Below are 16,111 nucleotides of genomic sequence, written 5' to 3' on the forward strand. Positions count from 1 at the left end.
CAACACTTTCATTAATTTATTGAGACTAATGTGAGGTCCATTAAAAAATATGAGCTTATTTTTCAATTTAATGCAATTCATATGAATTTTAACTAATCAAAGAGAGAAAAAGTTAAAATGAGTATTGCTAACACTTTTTAATGAACAAACAGAGTATACTATACTTTGGGCAGCTGCTTTGGAAGTGAGACACCGCCGTGGCTGGCTGGCTCCGTTCCCGTGAAACACCAATGATCACTGAATTTTCCTTTTCCGCTATAACCAATCATGATTGAGGATTTTTTGTGTGGTCAAATCATGATTGAGGACTTGTTTACAAGTTCGTGTAAATATTGTCCCATCCCATGTCATCCAAATTATAGAAGAAGAAGTCAGTGTTCGATCGGGCCCCAACGTTCAAAAAAAATTGTGGGCTCACAAACGTAGAAACTTTTGATGATAGGTGGGCCCAACTTGTCTGCAATTAAAACGATGAAAAAGGTTGGACAGGCATAATACCAAAATAGTATTTAATCCATGCTGGGACCATCACGATTCACGTGTCTGTCATCAACACCTAACATCACCTTCATCCAAATGACCGTTTGAGGCATAACCATTGTGGTGAATCAGTGGACATGGTCTGCAAAGATAAGGTTTTACAATTAACAAAACTAATATGGCTAAATCCACAAATTAATCAATCCTTAGACTAGACTAGAATAGATCCCATTATCTCAAGAATAATAAGATATATACGTGAAACATTCACCATCTTATTGGGAGCTGGATTTTAATATATGGCATTCTCATTTGATATCTATATGTGTGCATTATATTAAGTTTCTATAAGCAATTGTGGTTAGAACAAATTTGCTTCATGAACCGAATGAACAAAATTGGAATAGGCTAAATTTGTTGCATTGCAAGCAATTCTGATTCCGCCACGGTTGACCATTTGAAACTTTGGAGGTATTAATTAATAATATTGCATGTAACACACTTGAGGTGAACATGAAAAAAATACATGGACTTCGATCACCAAGGTATTTTACCCGGAGATAATAAGCCAAAAGGATGATGACCCACCAGTTTTATATAGAGTATAGATGTACAAATTTGCAATTCCAATTCCAACCAATCAATTTCCCTAAAGTCCACATCTATACCTACACACATATATGCCCCCTATACCCCGGTAATTAAAATGACCGTTGGAAACACAATGGATTGGACTCCATATTGCTATATATATTCCTCAAATAAAAAATATAAAAAGAATCTATAAAGTAAAACATAGTTAGTGCCCTCTTTCTTCTACCTTTTTACTTGCACACACACTGTATATGCATATTATTTCCTCCAATATACTTTAACGTAATTATTATTCTACTCCCATTCCCATATATATAAATACAATACAACATCACACATTGATATCTCTCTTCACTAGCTCAATCTTTGGCGTTCGATCCATGCTATTAATTATTATCTAATTAATGGCATCTCTCTTAATTCTCATTCTGCAATTTCTTCTGGTTATTTTCACTTACATATTCTATGCAGCTACAACCGTGACATGCGTACACCACCACCACGACATTGCCTTCAATCCACTGTCTTTAAAGAAGAACCACAGTTGGATCGGACCGGTCGGTCGCCGTGTAATCACAGTTGACGTTAACGGCGGTGGCCAGTTCCAGTGCGTCCAAGACGCCGTCAATGCTGTGCCGGAAAACAATAGAATGAACGTCCTCATTCAAATCAGCGCCGGTTACTACATGTATGATATGAAGCCTTCAGTTAAATTTAACTTTGTTCTCTGCTATATATTTATTAACTATTATTAATTTAGATGAGTTGATAATTAATTCTGCATTCTTTTAATTTGTTTGGCATCGCAATATTGCAGAGAGAAGGTGGTGGTGCCGGCGACAAAGCCCTACATTACATTTCAGGGCGAGGGAAAGGGAGTGACGGTGATTGAGTGGCATGATAGAGCAAGTGATCCTGGTCCTAACGGACAACAGTTGCGAACTTACAGAACTGCTTCTGTAACAGTTTTTGCTAACTATTTTTCTGCTAGGAATATCAGCTTCAAGGTAAAATAATTATTAACTTGTTGAATATTTAACTACTTTATATTTACTGCTTAAGTTGCCTGCAAATAAATACCAATAATGCTGTTAACATGCAGAACACCGCACCTGCACCAATGCCAGGGATGCAGGGATGGCAAGCGGCGGCGTTTCGAATATCGGGGGACAAAGCATTCTTCTCCGGGTGTGGCTTCTACGGTGCGCAGGACACGCTTTGTGACGATGCCGGCAGGCACTATTTCAAGGAATGCTATATTGAGGGCTCTATTGATTTCATTTTTGGCAATGGAAGGTCCATGTACAAGGTAATTAGTTAATTGTCTGCTTTTCTTCATAAGTATTCATTTATGTTCTTTTATGGTAATACCGATCACGGGATTAGAATGTAGAAGACTACTGTTGCAGTTGTCTGTATATTATATTTGAGGCGTTGGTAGTAGCTTGGTCAGGGTCTCAGGGACCAGGAATCAGTGAGTGGTGAGCTAGAAAAAAGGAAACAAACTTTTTTGCCACGTTGTACCTGTGTGTCAGCACACTCTGACTTTTGTAGGAGAAGACAAATCCAAAACAGTGAGATGCATAAAAGAACAATAAAACCATATCAAGCATTGGATATAATAACTACTGAATTTAAAATAAATTCATGAACTTAAAGATTAAAACAGGTCATAGTGATAGAGGCATGTTATTATGATTTTAGATATGGACATATGGTAGAGATAAATTATAGCATGTTATTATGATTTTTGATATTGTAGAAGAATTAGGTACGTAGCTGGTGTTATTGAGAGATCAGATCCATGACCGTGTTCACAAGTTTTACAATGGAAGCGTTAATGTCTAAAAAAGTTGAAACTGCTTTCTATAAACAGTTTATATTCTATCAAATGTAATCAGAGCCATTTTATCATATGCATAAGTAATTAACTTAACACTTGATAGATCAATTAATAACAAAAACTAAAACATAATATATCCTAATACACAAATTTAAAATAGAAAATTTAGTACAACATCCACAATGCAGACCAGACAGTTACCACCATCTCTTTGTTATAAGCAACATTGGTTTTTTATTTAGTTATCATTGGAACATACTTAGTTGAAAAGTTTGGTTGTTGAAAAATTAGAGATGTATACTGCATGTTTACGTGGACATAGACAGTAATTCATGTAAATTAAATTGAATAATATGATGCATTTGATGGAGTGACACAATATGTGATTGATTCAGGATTGCCAGCTTCATTCAATAGCAACGAGGTTCGGTTCAATAGCAGCACACGATAGGAAGTATCCAAACGAGAAGACAGGCTTCGCGTTCGTAAGGTGCAGGGTGACAGGTACAGGCCCAATATATGTGGGCCGAGCAATGGGCCAGTACTCCAGAATTGTGTACTCCCACACATACTTCGATGATATAGTTGCACATGGTGGTTGGGATGATTGGGACCATGCCAACAACAAGAACAAGTAAACTATCTAACCTTCCATTCCTCTTCTCTCAATCTCAACTAGCTCAAATTTCGTATCAAAGGTGCACTTTGTCAGCATCTAATTACAGTAAGATGATTATGTTACACTAAAATATACTACCTATCCTTTTGTGAAAAGTGTTTTGAGTTTGAAATCCTGTCCCTACTACATCCTCCAATCTCTTTCGGCTTGTTCCAATCATGTGAAAGAGAACAATTATTGCATCCTAATGCATGCCATCATGGCTTTAGGAAATAAGTCAACATTTTTTGCGACAAACAACATAAACATTGAAAAGTTGATTGCTATGACTGAATTAATTGTACCATGGAACAGGACTGTGTTCTTCGGAGTGTACAAGTGTTGGGGGCCTGGAGCAGGGGCTGTGCGTGGGGTCTCATGGGCCAGAGAGTTAGATTTTGAATCGGCCCATCCATTTCTGGTTAAGAGCTTCGTTAATGGAAGACACTGGATAGCACCCTCAGATGCTTAGAAAGAAAGAGGAAGAGAAGAAACAATTTACTTTGTTGCCGTCCATTCAAAACCATTTTTACCTTTTTTTGCTAATAATTCATTCATTCATTCTCCTTGTAGAGTCTTCGTGTGTTTTGTGACTTTTCATTCATTATTCTTTAATCTCATTCAAATGTAATTAATTAATAAAACCCAAAATAATGATGCAATTTTTTCTTTTTACTTTCTCTTCTATACAATTTTCCTCTTGTTCTTTTTCTATCTCTTTCTTTTCCACCACATAAAGCACATCCACCTTTTTTTTCTCTTAAAAACTAGTATGATTATCCTGTTTTATACATCTGTGAAACTCAGACTATTTTTCAGTGGTTTAGAGCTGAATGTCGAACTCAGTAGCAAAACTTTAAGGGTGTGTTTGAGAGTTTTTGAGGGAGGGGAGAAGCAGCCTTCCTACTGTTTTTTTTTTGGTCCAAAGCCTTCCTACTGTTTAGGAGCTCCAAATTCAACCAAAACCCCCAATTTGGAGGAACTCCACAAAATTACTAGAGGAAGGTCTTGGAGAAGTTTTGAAAGGCTTTCAAAAATTCCTCAAACTTTTACCCTCTTATCAAATAAGGGAAGAACTTCTCATAAACCTCTCATTTACTTCCCTCCCCTCCAAAAATAAAACTTGCAAACAAAGCCTAAAAGTGTGTTCGTGAAATAGGGGATGGTAGGAAGACTTGGAGGAGAAGTAGGGGGAGGGTAAGAGAGGGGGAAGTGGGGTAAGCCCATCCTTTGTTTGGGAGTACTAAATTCCCCAAAACCCTTCAATTTGGGGAACTAAAATATATATCTAAATGAGTTTTAGAGGGGTTTTGGAGGGTTTTTCATAAATACCCCAAAAGTCTTCCCCTCTTAATAATATCTCACAAACAAGAGGAGGACTTCTCAGAAGCCTCTCCCTTCCCTTCTCTCCCCTCGAAAAACTCAATTCACAAACATATCCTAACGGTAGTAATGAGATGCTACATGTTATTGCATATATTTTGATTTCTAAAGCAACTACCACATGAATCAGTATCTTATCCTGTTCTGGACTAGCAAATGTATACCTATTTCTGTCAGAAAATGTCAAACCTTAGGATGATATAAAACCTTCAGTTTACAGAGAATACGGATTTTGGTAAAGATAATCAATTTGTCTAAATGTAGTGCTGGTTGATGTTTTTCAAACAAGATAAAGTAATGTGACCAAGTTTCAACAAAATCAGAATTGGTTCAAAGGGTTCAAACATGCACTTCAGGAGACTAATCTCGATTCCATTTACGTGAAGCTCAAACAACTGAGGAAGATGTAAATCTTGTCTAACTCAGAATGCTACAATATAGGACTGGAAGAAAACTCGAGAGAATCCTATCTAATATTATATTTATCATGGATAGATTTAATTGAACAATCAAAAACACTCTAGTGATTTTGACATGATTGGATAACAATCATGCTGAGATTTGAACAGCACTGGTTTACTTCACAAATCCAGCAGCACTCTAATAATGTAACAAACTACAAATGTTAAAACCAATTACCGAAACAATAAGGGCAAAGCTATCTTAATCATTTCATCAAAGAATCCAAGCAACAATCTAAGCAAGCAAATTACAACTGTATTCAAAACGTATAGCTTGATATCCAACTAACAAAAACACCATTCAGAGTACATAATCAAACCCTTAACTCGGAAAAAAAACGAAACAGAACAAAAAAGATTAGTCACATGATTGTTGTCTAGCTAAAGAATAACAAGGTTCAGGCTCACTTCTCAGATGAGTTGGGTCCCCTCTTCTTGCCGAATCCAACCACTACAAATAAACCAAAATCAAAATCCTACATCAGAAATCGAACAATTTCGCGTGTTGTAATTTCCTAACAGATTGGAAAATGGTTACTCAATCAAATATGTGAGTGAATTGAATAAACTAGGGTTTGGAGGGTTACCGGCGGTGACGAATCGGCGGTTGTACTGCATGCGCTTGTGGGCACGGCCACGGGGCTTCTTCTTCTTATCCTGCTTGGCAACTTTGGGGGTTTGTCCCCTCACTTTTCCGGCACGAGCAAGTGATCCGTGAACCTTTCCTGCAAATTACATCATATTGTTATCGATTGATTGATTTTGAACGAAATGAAAACACATCGTGACTAGTTCGATTCAGAGTAACCAGATTGCTTGCTTACCCATGGCTGAGTGTGAAGATGAATTTCTCTGGTGAAGATTGGGTCGCTCTCCTCCTCGCTGCGGCTGCAGGTGCAAACAGAAGCAGATTACAAGTAACAGCGAGTAGGGTGAGATGATCTATGAGTATTGCTACGATTAGAGTTAGGGTTTTAGAGTTTTGGGCTCCAAAGAAGTGGGCTTGAAGGCCCGTTTCTTAAAAACTCCAACCCATACACACCCTAAAGTTTTGTAATTTTTTATTTTAAAATATCCTTAAATAAAATTTACTACTATTTATGTATTTTAATAATTTTATACATAACCATATGTTTACAGGAATTTCAAGTTCCGGATTTTTGTTTATGAAATATACTTCCTAAACTTGAAATTTCATAAATAAAAAGTCATATTTTCGGAAGTTGAATATCTAGGTGTAAAAAGAAAAGGTTTCGCAACATGAATTCATAAGTGTAACAAAGAGTAGTGGTGATTGACAAAAAAATAAGAGAGTAGTGGTGGAGGATGGGTGGTGAGAAGGAAAAGATGGACGTTGGAGGTGGTGGTGGCAAAAAACAAACAATGACCATCTTAGTGAGCTGTTCAATTAAGAACTAAGAAGTACCAAAGATGGCAGAGACTATTTGGACCATCCCTCTTTACTATCCACACCATCCCCTTAAGTGCAAAAATACATTTATACCCCCAAATATTTTAAAAAATAACTGCTCCAATTAAAAAAAAAAACTAATCCCACCATCTCCCTCTCTCTCATTCTCGGCCGCATCTCCCCCTCCTCATCTCCTTCTCTCATTCTGACGGTGGCCCTCATCTCCTCCTCCTCATCTCCTTCTCTCACGGTTTCCCCACCAAAATCCCAGCCTCCATCACGTCCTTCACCCTTCCCCACCAAAACCCTAGCCTCCATTCTCCGTCGTCCATCACCATCACGATTTCAGAAGGAGAATAAAGAAAGAAAGAGGAAGAAGGAAAACTCACACTCGATTTCAGAAGGAACCTTGACTCTGGTAAGTTCCTCTGAGTTGTTCCCTCTGGTTTGCTTAAAAACCCACACACGGTTTCAAAACCTTCCGCAATCAAGATAGCGGTAACTACCGCAGTCAAGATAGCGGTAACTTCCGCTATCAAGATAGCGGACACAACAAACGTGAGCATTAGACAAAAATAGCGGAAGTTACAGCTACCTTGATAGCGGATGTTACAGCTATTTTAATTGCGGTAGTTACCGCTACTAAGATAGCGGTAGTTACCGCTATTAAGATAGCGGAAGTTACCGCTACTAAAATAGCGGTAGCAATTAAACGTCCGCATTTTAAGTGGCGGAACGAACTAGAACCCACATATTCAACCCAGATTTACGCGAAAAACCCGTAAAAATCCCAAAATCTCACCTATTTTGAGCTTCTAATCTTCTCTTGATCTCACCCACTTATCTTCTACACTTATTTGGAGCTTCAAGGTGTGTGATATATTGATTTAGAAGATGAAATAGGGACAGGGGAAGGTGAGAGTGGAAGAGGAAGAAGGAAGAAGAAGGTGAGATTGTGAGAGTATTTTTTTTTTTACTGCTTTGTTTGTTTTCTATGTGGGGGGTATTTTTGGAATTATAAAAAAAGGGGATGGTGTGGATAGTAAAGAGGGATGGTCCAAATAGTCTCTACCACCAAAGATATGTCCCGCAAAGTACACATTATTTTTATATTTTATAGGGGATTAAAAACATTAAACTTTTGACGGGACTAAATCTAAAATGTCATATAAGAACGAAAAATATATTTAACCCTAAACAAAATTACACAGATACATAAGGAAATTGAAGTGACATTTTGAAATATTATTCAATCCTTTCAACAAACATTTTGAAATAATCACCAGCGAGCACATTCCCCACATTACCTTTACCCCATCGTCACGTCTTATATAAATATAAATGTAAACAAAGATAAGACTTCCAATAAAATCTGAAGTCTAGAAATTGAAGATTTAATATCATTTGAGAACTTAAAACAAATAAAAAAAAGGTAGAAAACTATATTTTACAATTCAATACACTATTCTTTTGAACTTTGCTCTGTTGAGGCCGTCTTTGGGGGCATTGTGTTTCATGTTTGATAAAATTAACAAATGAGTTATATACTCCCAGCAGGTGGTCCTATCCCTTGCAAAAGAAACCAGTTCCATAACCCTGTGATGAAAGCCAGCATCAACTCCAATGGTGTTTAAAACAAAACAACACCTCCTATCAAGTGAGCCATCTACATTTAATCATACATCACCAGGTGGGGAGTAAAATTAACAGAAATGATGATGGGAAGGGGTGAGAGGGATAGACATGTTTGTTTCTGTATGGACACCATCTGCCGTGCCCCATGGTTCCATACTTCCAGAGAAATCCAGAAGCAGGGAGGCCCCGTTATTCTGATGATCAAAAACAAAATTTTGATATTTACAGCTTCAGTAACTGCTCAAAGTTCAACCTCTTGAAGATCTTCCCCAAAACTGCTACTTTTCATAGTTGGATGCATTGAAGAAGACTGATTAGGAATGAATGTCCACGGTGGCATGCCCAAAGCATCCCCCAACGGCTTAGTTTCACGCACTGTTGGAGGGCTAAATGCATCATTAACATTCCCACTCCATGAAGCTGTTCGACGTGAATTAGCAAAATGAGAGTTACTACCACCTGTTGCTCCCTGTTTTGAGATGTTCCCCATACTTGGAAACTTTTGCATGGCCACTGCCGATACATGTTTTGGGGGTTGGTATGACCAATCATTCGTGGAAGATGTTGAAGGATCTTCATTAGCTGTACTATCTTCTTGGTTGCTTTCTGCTATAGCCTCCATTGTGTTGTGATTTGATGATGGTGCGGGAGCAGGAACGAAAAATTTAGCGTTGGCAGGAAGAACAGGTTTCACAGATGGAACAGAAGGGGGCTGAAACAAGTTTGCAGAGTTTCCACCACCTTGGTTGAAGGTGTCAACGTACCTGTGTAGTCAATAAACAGTTTCATCAATATAATCTGCCTTCCAAATTCTGTTGATAATTGAGAGACTGGTAAATAAGAAATATCTCTTCTTGTTTCTGGAAACTCATCTGGTTGTACATGAAACCCATAACAGCTAGGTATTCTCATTTCCTCTTTTTTCGTCTTTGGTTTTTCTAATACTCATTTTAGTTATGCCTAGAAACAAGAAAATACTCCAGAGATCCCTCATTTTATAATCAGATTTGGCTTTAGTCCCTATCATCTAGGGGGGGGGGGGGACTAAAATACATACATCTTCAGATTAAACTACTATGCTACCTCGTCCTTCTAGAATGTAGGTGCTACAATTTTTTTATTTATTGAAAAGTTTTAATATCAAATTTTATAATCGAATAGAGATACCAACAGCATGTTCATTTTATAGTTCTTAACAGCTAACAAGTATCGGTAAAAGCAAAGCTGACCTCTGCTTACAAATGTAAAATGATAACAAGAATTGAAAATAAGCTGTTACCTTGACCGAACACCTAAGCGGCTGCGGGCAGAGAATTGATTTGAACTAGGTGGCATCGGTGGCATCCCTGGACCAAGTTCAGGACCAGTTCTTACAATAGAGCCCTCATTAGGAGTCACACCTTCTGTCTTCAATGCAGATTTCAAGTTGTATTCAGCTGAACCATTCTGGAATGCAGTTGTTGGAGGTGGTGGCAGTGCAGCTTCTTCAGTCGGAGGTTCGGCACCTTCCTCAACCCATCTCTTCAGCTTTTCATCATAATAGAACTTATTTTTCTCGCCCAATTTAGCCTACATAAAAATTAGATCAAGAACAATTTGTGTAGGCACAATCAGACTGTTGAGCAGGAAAAGAAAATAAAACAGAATACAGAATAACTAATGATACCTGTTTACCAGAGCGAGGTCTCAAGACTAACCCCACTGTTTTTTGCAAAAGTTGTGAGCCAAAACCAAAACGAGGAAAGCGAGATGTACCCCCTGAAACCTGAGCTTTTCCTTGTGCATCAGGTGGTGAAGCCGTTTCCTATGGTAAATCAGCCAGATTTGTTCATCAAGTTCAAATACAATATACTCAAGTTAACCAAACAAGTGCAGAGGAAGGTGAAGATCTTTACTGAGCTTTCATAGTACTCACACACCTGTCTTGGGCTTCGGCCAATATCTGGCTCTGAAACACTTTTTGCCATTGTATTGTTGTCAGCTGTCCACTCACTTGTGGGTTCCATTGAAGCAGATGGAACTAAAGATGACATGGCCATGGTTGATTGGCTACTAGATACTACTTTGGATGCCATATGCTGGTACTGTTGCTCACTTCCATGAACAGTTCCTTGTGATGATGATGGAGCAGGTGGTGGTAAACCACCAACAACTCGATGTGCAGTGCTATCAAAAAAGTTAAGCAATCTACCAACAATTTTTGCAGGAGCCAAATTTGCAGCATATCCACCCTGAATATAGATATATATTATTAAACAAGAGGATAAGTAACAAGACTATCGAAACAATAGAGATTTAATTAAGGATAAGTACCTGCTGGTGAGTTCTAATTCTCTCCTCAAGAGATAATGCCAATTGTTTCCACATTTCTTCTTCCGGAGCACGGCTAGTTTTCAAGGACTTTTGTACTGCTTGGCAGTACCTGAAATCAAATAACAATAAGACTTGATGTAAAGATTAATATAACACTGACTAGGAAAATTCATTATGACAAATAATGTTCTATGAACTTACTTCAATGACTCCGAAACCTTTCCCACTTCAGCTAGCATATATGCATATATAAGCTTATATGGTTGAAATGGATGCAAAATAAACTGAGAATTTCCCAGCAACCTAGAATATTCATATAACTCGGTCCTCTGAACAATTACCCATCAAAGCAATATAAGTTCAAGTTATTTCATAAACAAATGATACAAAATATTGAATCATATTGGACATGTTCTTTTAGAAAGCAACATATGACGAGCTCATGCTAGAGTATGCACAGAGATAGGTAATTTACAAAGTCATAAGGCACAAGGTTTACCAAAAGAAGCAAACTATTTTATTTGAAGATAAAACAGAGACTGGAGGGATAATTAAGAAACCAAATGCCATCTCCTAAGCAAGCAGACAATAATAGCAGAATGTACGTGACTTCCTAGTTTTAAACTTGCAAAATCCCAGAAACTTGGGCAATTGGCAACCAAAAAACTCCCAGATACATGATATTGTGAGAAAAGGACTCAAAACGAGCAAATGCAACAGAAAAGCCAAATTTTTGTAGAAGAACCAACTTAAGAGCTAAATATATTTCAAAGTACCTGGATAGCTTCTGGACTAGCATAAGTTCGAGGACATTTCCAGTGATCAGCTCCAATTAAACAAAGTCTTGCACTGTCTGAATATGACTCAAAGTTTGCTTCAGCAACTAAATAGCATATGTGTGCAGCCGTAATCTAAAACACAAGTCTCAAATCAGAAGAAGAATACAAACCTACAAAAATCATTAAACAAAAGAAGAGAAAGATTGAGAACTATACCTCACTTCTTTCCTTCCACAAACAATCACCAAGGTGAATAATTACAAGTTCATCTCCTTTGGTTCTGTTTGTAGATATGACAGCTAGATTCTCCTCCCAATCATCAAGCATCCCATTAGATCCAACCTAAAATTGAAGCAACAGCAAAAGTTTGAGCTCACAAGTCCAATAAACCAATTACCCCTGCATCTATTGACCAAATGTATGTCAAAAAAAATCTGAATTGCTTGGCTTGTTATTTCCTATTAGGAATCACCTGTGCAGACTGTTGAGGCATATGAAAAGCACCTGGATGTCCACTGGTTGAGCTATCCATAGAGAATACTTCAGCTGGTTGCCCAGCAATTAGAAGGCATAAAGTGCGCAGAGGTGACCCTACAACTAGCTGGCAAAGCGCCATTTGCTTCACTGTATCAACAAAGAACTGCATGGCAAATATGACCGAAATTTATTTCCCCAACAAAGGAAGTATAAGAAAAGACTGTACGACCAGGGAAAAAAAAACTATTTAGCTCAGGTGTAAAGTATCACCACGGTATTAAACATAATTTCAGAGAATTTGGCCTCTGACCTGTTCACCAAGTTGGGAAGCAAGAACAAGCGCAGGTCCCCACAGTTGTGCTTCTTGTGCACATTGTAAAGCCTCCTTCTTTTTGCCAAAGACAAGAAGATTTTGTACCTCAGAAGCCATTGCCTAGATTAGAATCCAAATTAGTTAAGGGTACATAACAATGTGAGTGGGAGATTGGATCAGGAGTTAACTTAATACACACCATCATTTGCCCTTCTGAAGGCAAGTTTTGCAAGCAATGGCTTGGCTTTCCATACTGAGGGTGAGTGAACTCTGTGCCACTCAACTTGGAAGATGCAAAAAGTTTAGCGACTGCTGACTCAGGAGTATCACTTTCCTGTGTAAAATACAAACCCCAAGATATTACCAAATTTGGAAGTCATCCTATCAGGAATAGTATTCAGGCAGTAATATGACTCAGAATCACAAGGTACCTAGGGATATGATAAATAAAGTCAATCATATATATAAGCCAAAGAAAAGAAAAATAGGGCACAACAGCCATTTGCAGAGCAATTATACTTATTGCATCATAAGTCGCTTCAAAAAGAAGTGATTTAATAGTAGAGAAATAAACGACAGATATCATTGGCATCAACATAACAGTAACTGCAGGATAGCAAACATAGAAGGTGGCCCCCTCCCCCCAAAAAGCTATTTTAACAATGATGTTGCAAAATATTGTGCACAGTACAACTCTAATAGAATGTTGATCAACCTTGAAAAGTATGGAAAATACAATTAACAGTGATATACAATTAAAATAAAAAACGTATTGGAACAATTATATATGTAACTTACTTTTAGTATGGTGTCCGTACCAAAAGGAGAACGTAGTTTTCCATAATGTTGACAAGCTATTTTAAGCAAGGAGAGAAGGAGTCTCAACCTATCACCATTCTTATAATCCATGTCCGGTGATTTGCAGCAAGCAATCCTCTCATCTAACCACTTGTACAGCTCCTTACTTCCAACACTCCCACCAACCAATGGACCTGGGAAAGATTGCTGACTCAGAGCACGGAAATAATCCCCACTATAATTTCCAATATTTGAAGAACCAATGCTCTCTGAGACAACTTCCATCACGTTCAACACAGAAATAGAACCTTGTACAGATTCCTTCTGATAAAATGAACATAAAGTGTTAATAATTTAAAAGAAATCACCCATAGGAAAGTAGAAGAAAAAGAGGAAAAAAATATCTCTTTAAAAAAAGTATTACAAAAGCAATCTCCGATCTTACAGAGAGACAGATAAAGGCTTAGATCCAACTGAAAAGATGAATCAGGAATTAACCTGGTTTCCATATGATGAGCTCAAAGCACTCGGATCCTTCATTACAATGAGTTTTCCACCAAATCCAAAGGTTACCAGGGCATGAGCAGGACGTCCAGCTGACGATCTTCCAACATCAGGGGCATACTGACTGTGATACCCGTCCGGGCTTGATTGATAGGAATAACTAAAGGGCTTCTGGTTTCCAGCAAACTCATTTGAGAATTTCTTTTGTTCATCAAACTTTGTGCTTGAATAATTAAACTGCTGACCGATGTTCCCACTAGGAACAAAACTTTTTGGTTCAAAAGTTCCATTAGCAAAACCATGATCGTGGTTTACTTTATTGTACAACGCAACTGATCCAAAGGAACTAGAGGTATTTTGTTGGTCTTTGGTCTCAGAAATGCTTGAACCATAAGAGTGATTAACTTGCTGGTAAATACCAGATGTTATATAATCCTCCCTTTTGGCAGTAGTTTCAGCTGTGTACATGTCAATACCCTGCTGATGGTTAACACCCTGCAAACCGCTCCAGCTTCCATCTGCAGCCTGGCTACTGGTGCCCTGTGAAGAACCAAAATTATTTGCATGGTTATGCCCACTATACAAACTACTATCATTGGGTGAGAAAGTACTGGTAGATACATGCCCATGTTCAAGTCCATGAACAGAAGGCTGAACAGATGAACTATAAGTTTCCAATGAGCGCCATTCTTGAGCAATTGTGTCATAATACCAACCAGGATACTGAGGATCGAAAACCATATGTTCTGGATAGCCATTATTCCCTTGTGAAACCTGACTCCAGGTAGATACACTCTCAGCTGTACCAGTTTCAGCTAAAGTTCCAGGAACAGACTGAGCAGTTTGTTGCATGTAAGAGATCTCTGTTTTTCCATCTGAAGAAACAGCCGAATCCACAGCTGGAATAGCTTCAGAGCATTGCTGAGCAGTGCCTGTAGCATTATTCCCATCTATTTGATACCATTGCCCAGTGGCATGATCATACTTCCAACCAGGATAAAGATCATCCCAATTCTGACCAGTAAGATCTTGTCCATTTGTGTGTGCATCTGAAGATGCATCATAAGCTTGACCCTCTTGATACTGCCCATAATTAACTGAAGTACTTAAGCCATCATCTTGCTTGTTCGTCGGATATTCAAAACTTGTATCATAACTTGGAACCTTTTGATCTTGCAAGTGCTTAACTGAAGTATTGAAGCCATCACTTTGACCTTCATTACCACGGTTCACTTCCCTATTTAAATTATCAGATGCATTCCCTGGAAAATCCGTAGACTGATCTCCCAACTCGCTGAAAAAGTCAGAATATGATCCAAGCCCAATGCCTCCATTTGAATCAGCATAAAAAGAATTCCAACCCACTTCCTTTACCTCTGAACTAGAGCTTTTATCACTCTCACTTACAGCTGGAGCAGACACTAACTCTGATCCATCGTTACCAGGATCCTTCTTACTCTCAGACGCTACTGAACTAGAAGCAAGTAATGAATTCCCCTCCTGCCCATGTCCATCAACCAAAGCCACATCAGATTTCACAGGTTCCAGTTCCCCTTGGAGTTCAACTACCCCACTTTCACCAGTATCCAAACTCTCAAATGCAGCAGCATCAGCATCACTGATACCCAGATTCCCAAACGCCTTAGCATCATCAGAATCATTCCCTTCAACAGGACGACTAGCCTTCACGGGCTCCATATCATCCTCAACCAGTTTATCAAAAAAATCCTCATCATCCGACTGATCCTCCATGACGAATGGAGGATTCGACGCCATTGACTCAAAAACCCTAACCCCTTCACAGATTCCTCTTCACCGGAAAACACGGTGATTCCACCCCTAACCAGAGCTAAACCTTGAGATCCAAACCGAAAAAAGCTCGACTCGAAGTTACTGATCCCTCAAAAAGCTAAAACCCCAAGTAGATAGTTGCAAATTGCAATAAACAAAAGCAGAGAACAAAGATCAGGGAAAATTGTGAAACTCGCGCAATTCAATAACCAGAAATCGAAGAAAAACATACCGGGAAATCGGAAACTGCAATGCTCTGAGACTCAATTTCACGCAGAAAAAACAAATGCAATCTTACAGAGATCCATCGTTCGCAATTTCGGGGAGAATCTTTGGAGATACTGGCAAGATGAAGAAGCCCTCGATTTCGCACCCACCACACCAAAATAAAACTACGTGTGTTTTTTTTTTGTTTATCTTTTTTCAGTTTTATCTTTTTATTATTATCTTTATAATATTTTTCAATTTTAAAACTACACCTCGTTTCACATTCTTCTGTTGGCTGTGGCACGTTTTATTTATTTATTATTTTTCCACAAGGATTTTTGTATTATTATTATTATTTATATTTATATAAATAAATAAATAACAAGTAGTAGTAGTCAAGTGGTAACTTTCTGGTGATTTGCTAGGTGTTGTTGAAGTTGTGGACCGACGTTGAAAAAGTAGAT

General features: G+C 38.2%; 3 protein-coding genes across 3 annotated transcripts; 1 reads left to right on the forward strand and 2 right to left on the reverse strand.

The window, feature by feature from the left end:
* Nucleotides 1-1,335: 1,335 nt before the first annotated feature.
* LOC130741059 (probable pectinesterase 68) lies at nucleotides 1,336-4,250 on the forward strand. The gene is made up of 5 exons (XM_057593835.1): nucleotides 1,336-1,762; nucleotides 1,892-2,081; nucleotides 2,177-2,383; nucleotides 3,313-3,551; nucleotides 3,891-4,250. The coding sequence occupies exons 1-5, from the start codon at nucleotides 1,479-1,481 to the stop codon at nucleotides 4,045-4,047; spliced, it is 1,077 nt and encodes a 358-aa protein (XP_057449818.1). The 5' UTR covers nucleotides 1,336-1,478; the 3' UTR covers nucleotides 4,048-4,250.
* Nucleotides 4,251-5,605: 1,355 nt separating this feature from the next.
* Nucleotides 5,606-6,401, reverse strand: LOC130741060 (40S ribosomal protein S30). Its single transcript, XM_057593836.1, has 3 exons — nucleotides 6,244-6,401; nucleotides 6,007-6,144; nucleotides 5,606-5,870 (listed from the first exon to the last, which is right to left on the reverse strand). The coding sequence occupies exons 1-3, from the start codon at nucleotides 6,245-6,247 to the stop codon at nucleotides 5,824-5,826; spliced, it is 189 nt and encodes a 62-aa protein (XP_057449819.1). The 5' UTR covers nucleotides 6,248-6,401; the 3' UTR covers nucleotides 5,606-5,823.
* Nucleotides 6,402-8,046: 1,645 nt separating this feature from the next.
* Nucleotides 8,047-15,843, reverse strand: LOC130741061 (protein transport protein SEC16A homolog). Its single transcript, XM_057593837.1, has 14 exons — nucleotides 15,673-15,843; nucleotides 13,644-15,558; nucleotides 13,146-13,469; nucleotides 12,547-12,681; nucleotides 12,345-12,467; nucleotides 12,030-12,197; nucleotides 11,774-11,899; nucleotides 11,555-11,689; nucleotides 10,980-11,107; nucleotides 10,779-10,887; nucleotides 10,385-10,696; nucleotides 10,132-10,269; nucleotides 9,745-10,034; nucleotides 8,047-9,229 (listed from the first exon to the last, which is right to left on the reverse strand). Exons 2-14 carry the CDS (start codon nucleotides 15,423-15,425, stop codon nucleotides 8,707-8,709), a joined length of 4,293 nt encoding a protein of 1,430 aa, XP_057449820.1. The 5' UTR covers nucleotides 15,426-15,558; nucleotides 15,673-15,843; the 3' UTR covers nucleotides 8,047-8,706.
* Between the last annotated feature and the right edge of the window lie 268 nt (nucleotides 15,844-16,111).

The sequence above is a fragment of the Lotus japonicus genome, chromosome 2 (assembly GCF_012489685.1).
Source record: "Lotus japonicus ecotype B-129 chromosome 2, LjGifu_v1.2".
NCBI lineage: Eukaryota > Viridiplantae > Streptophyta > Magnoliopsida > Fabales > Fabaceae > Lotus > Lotus japonicus.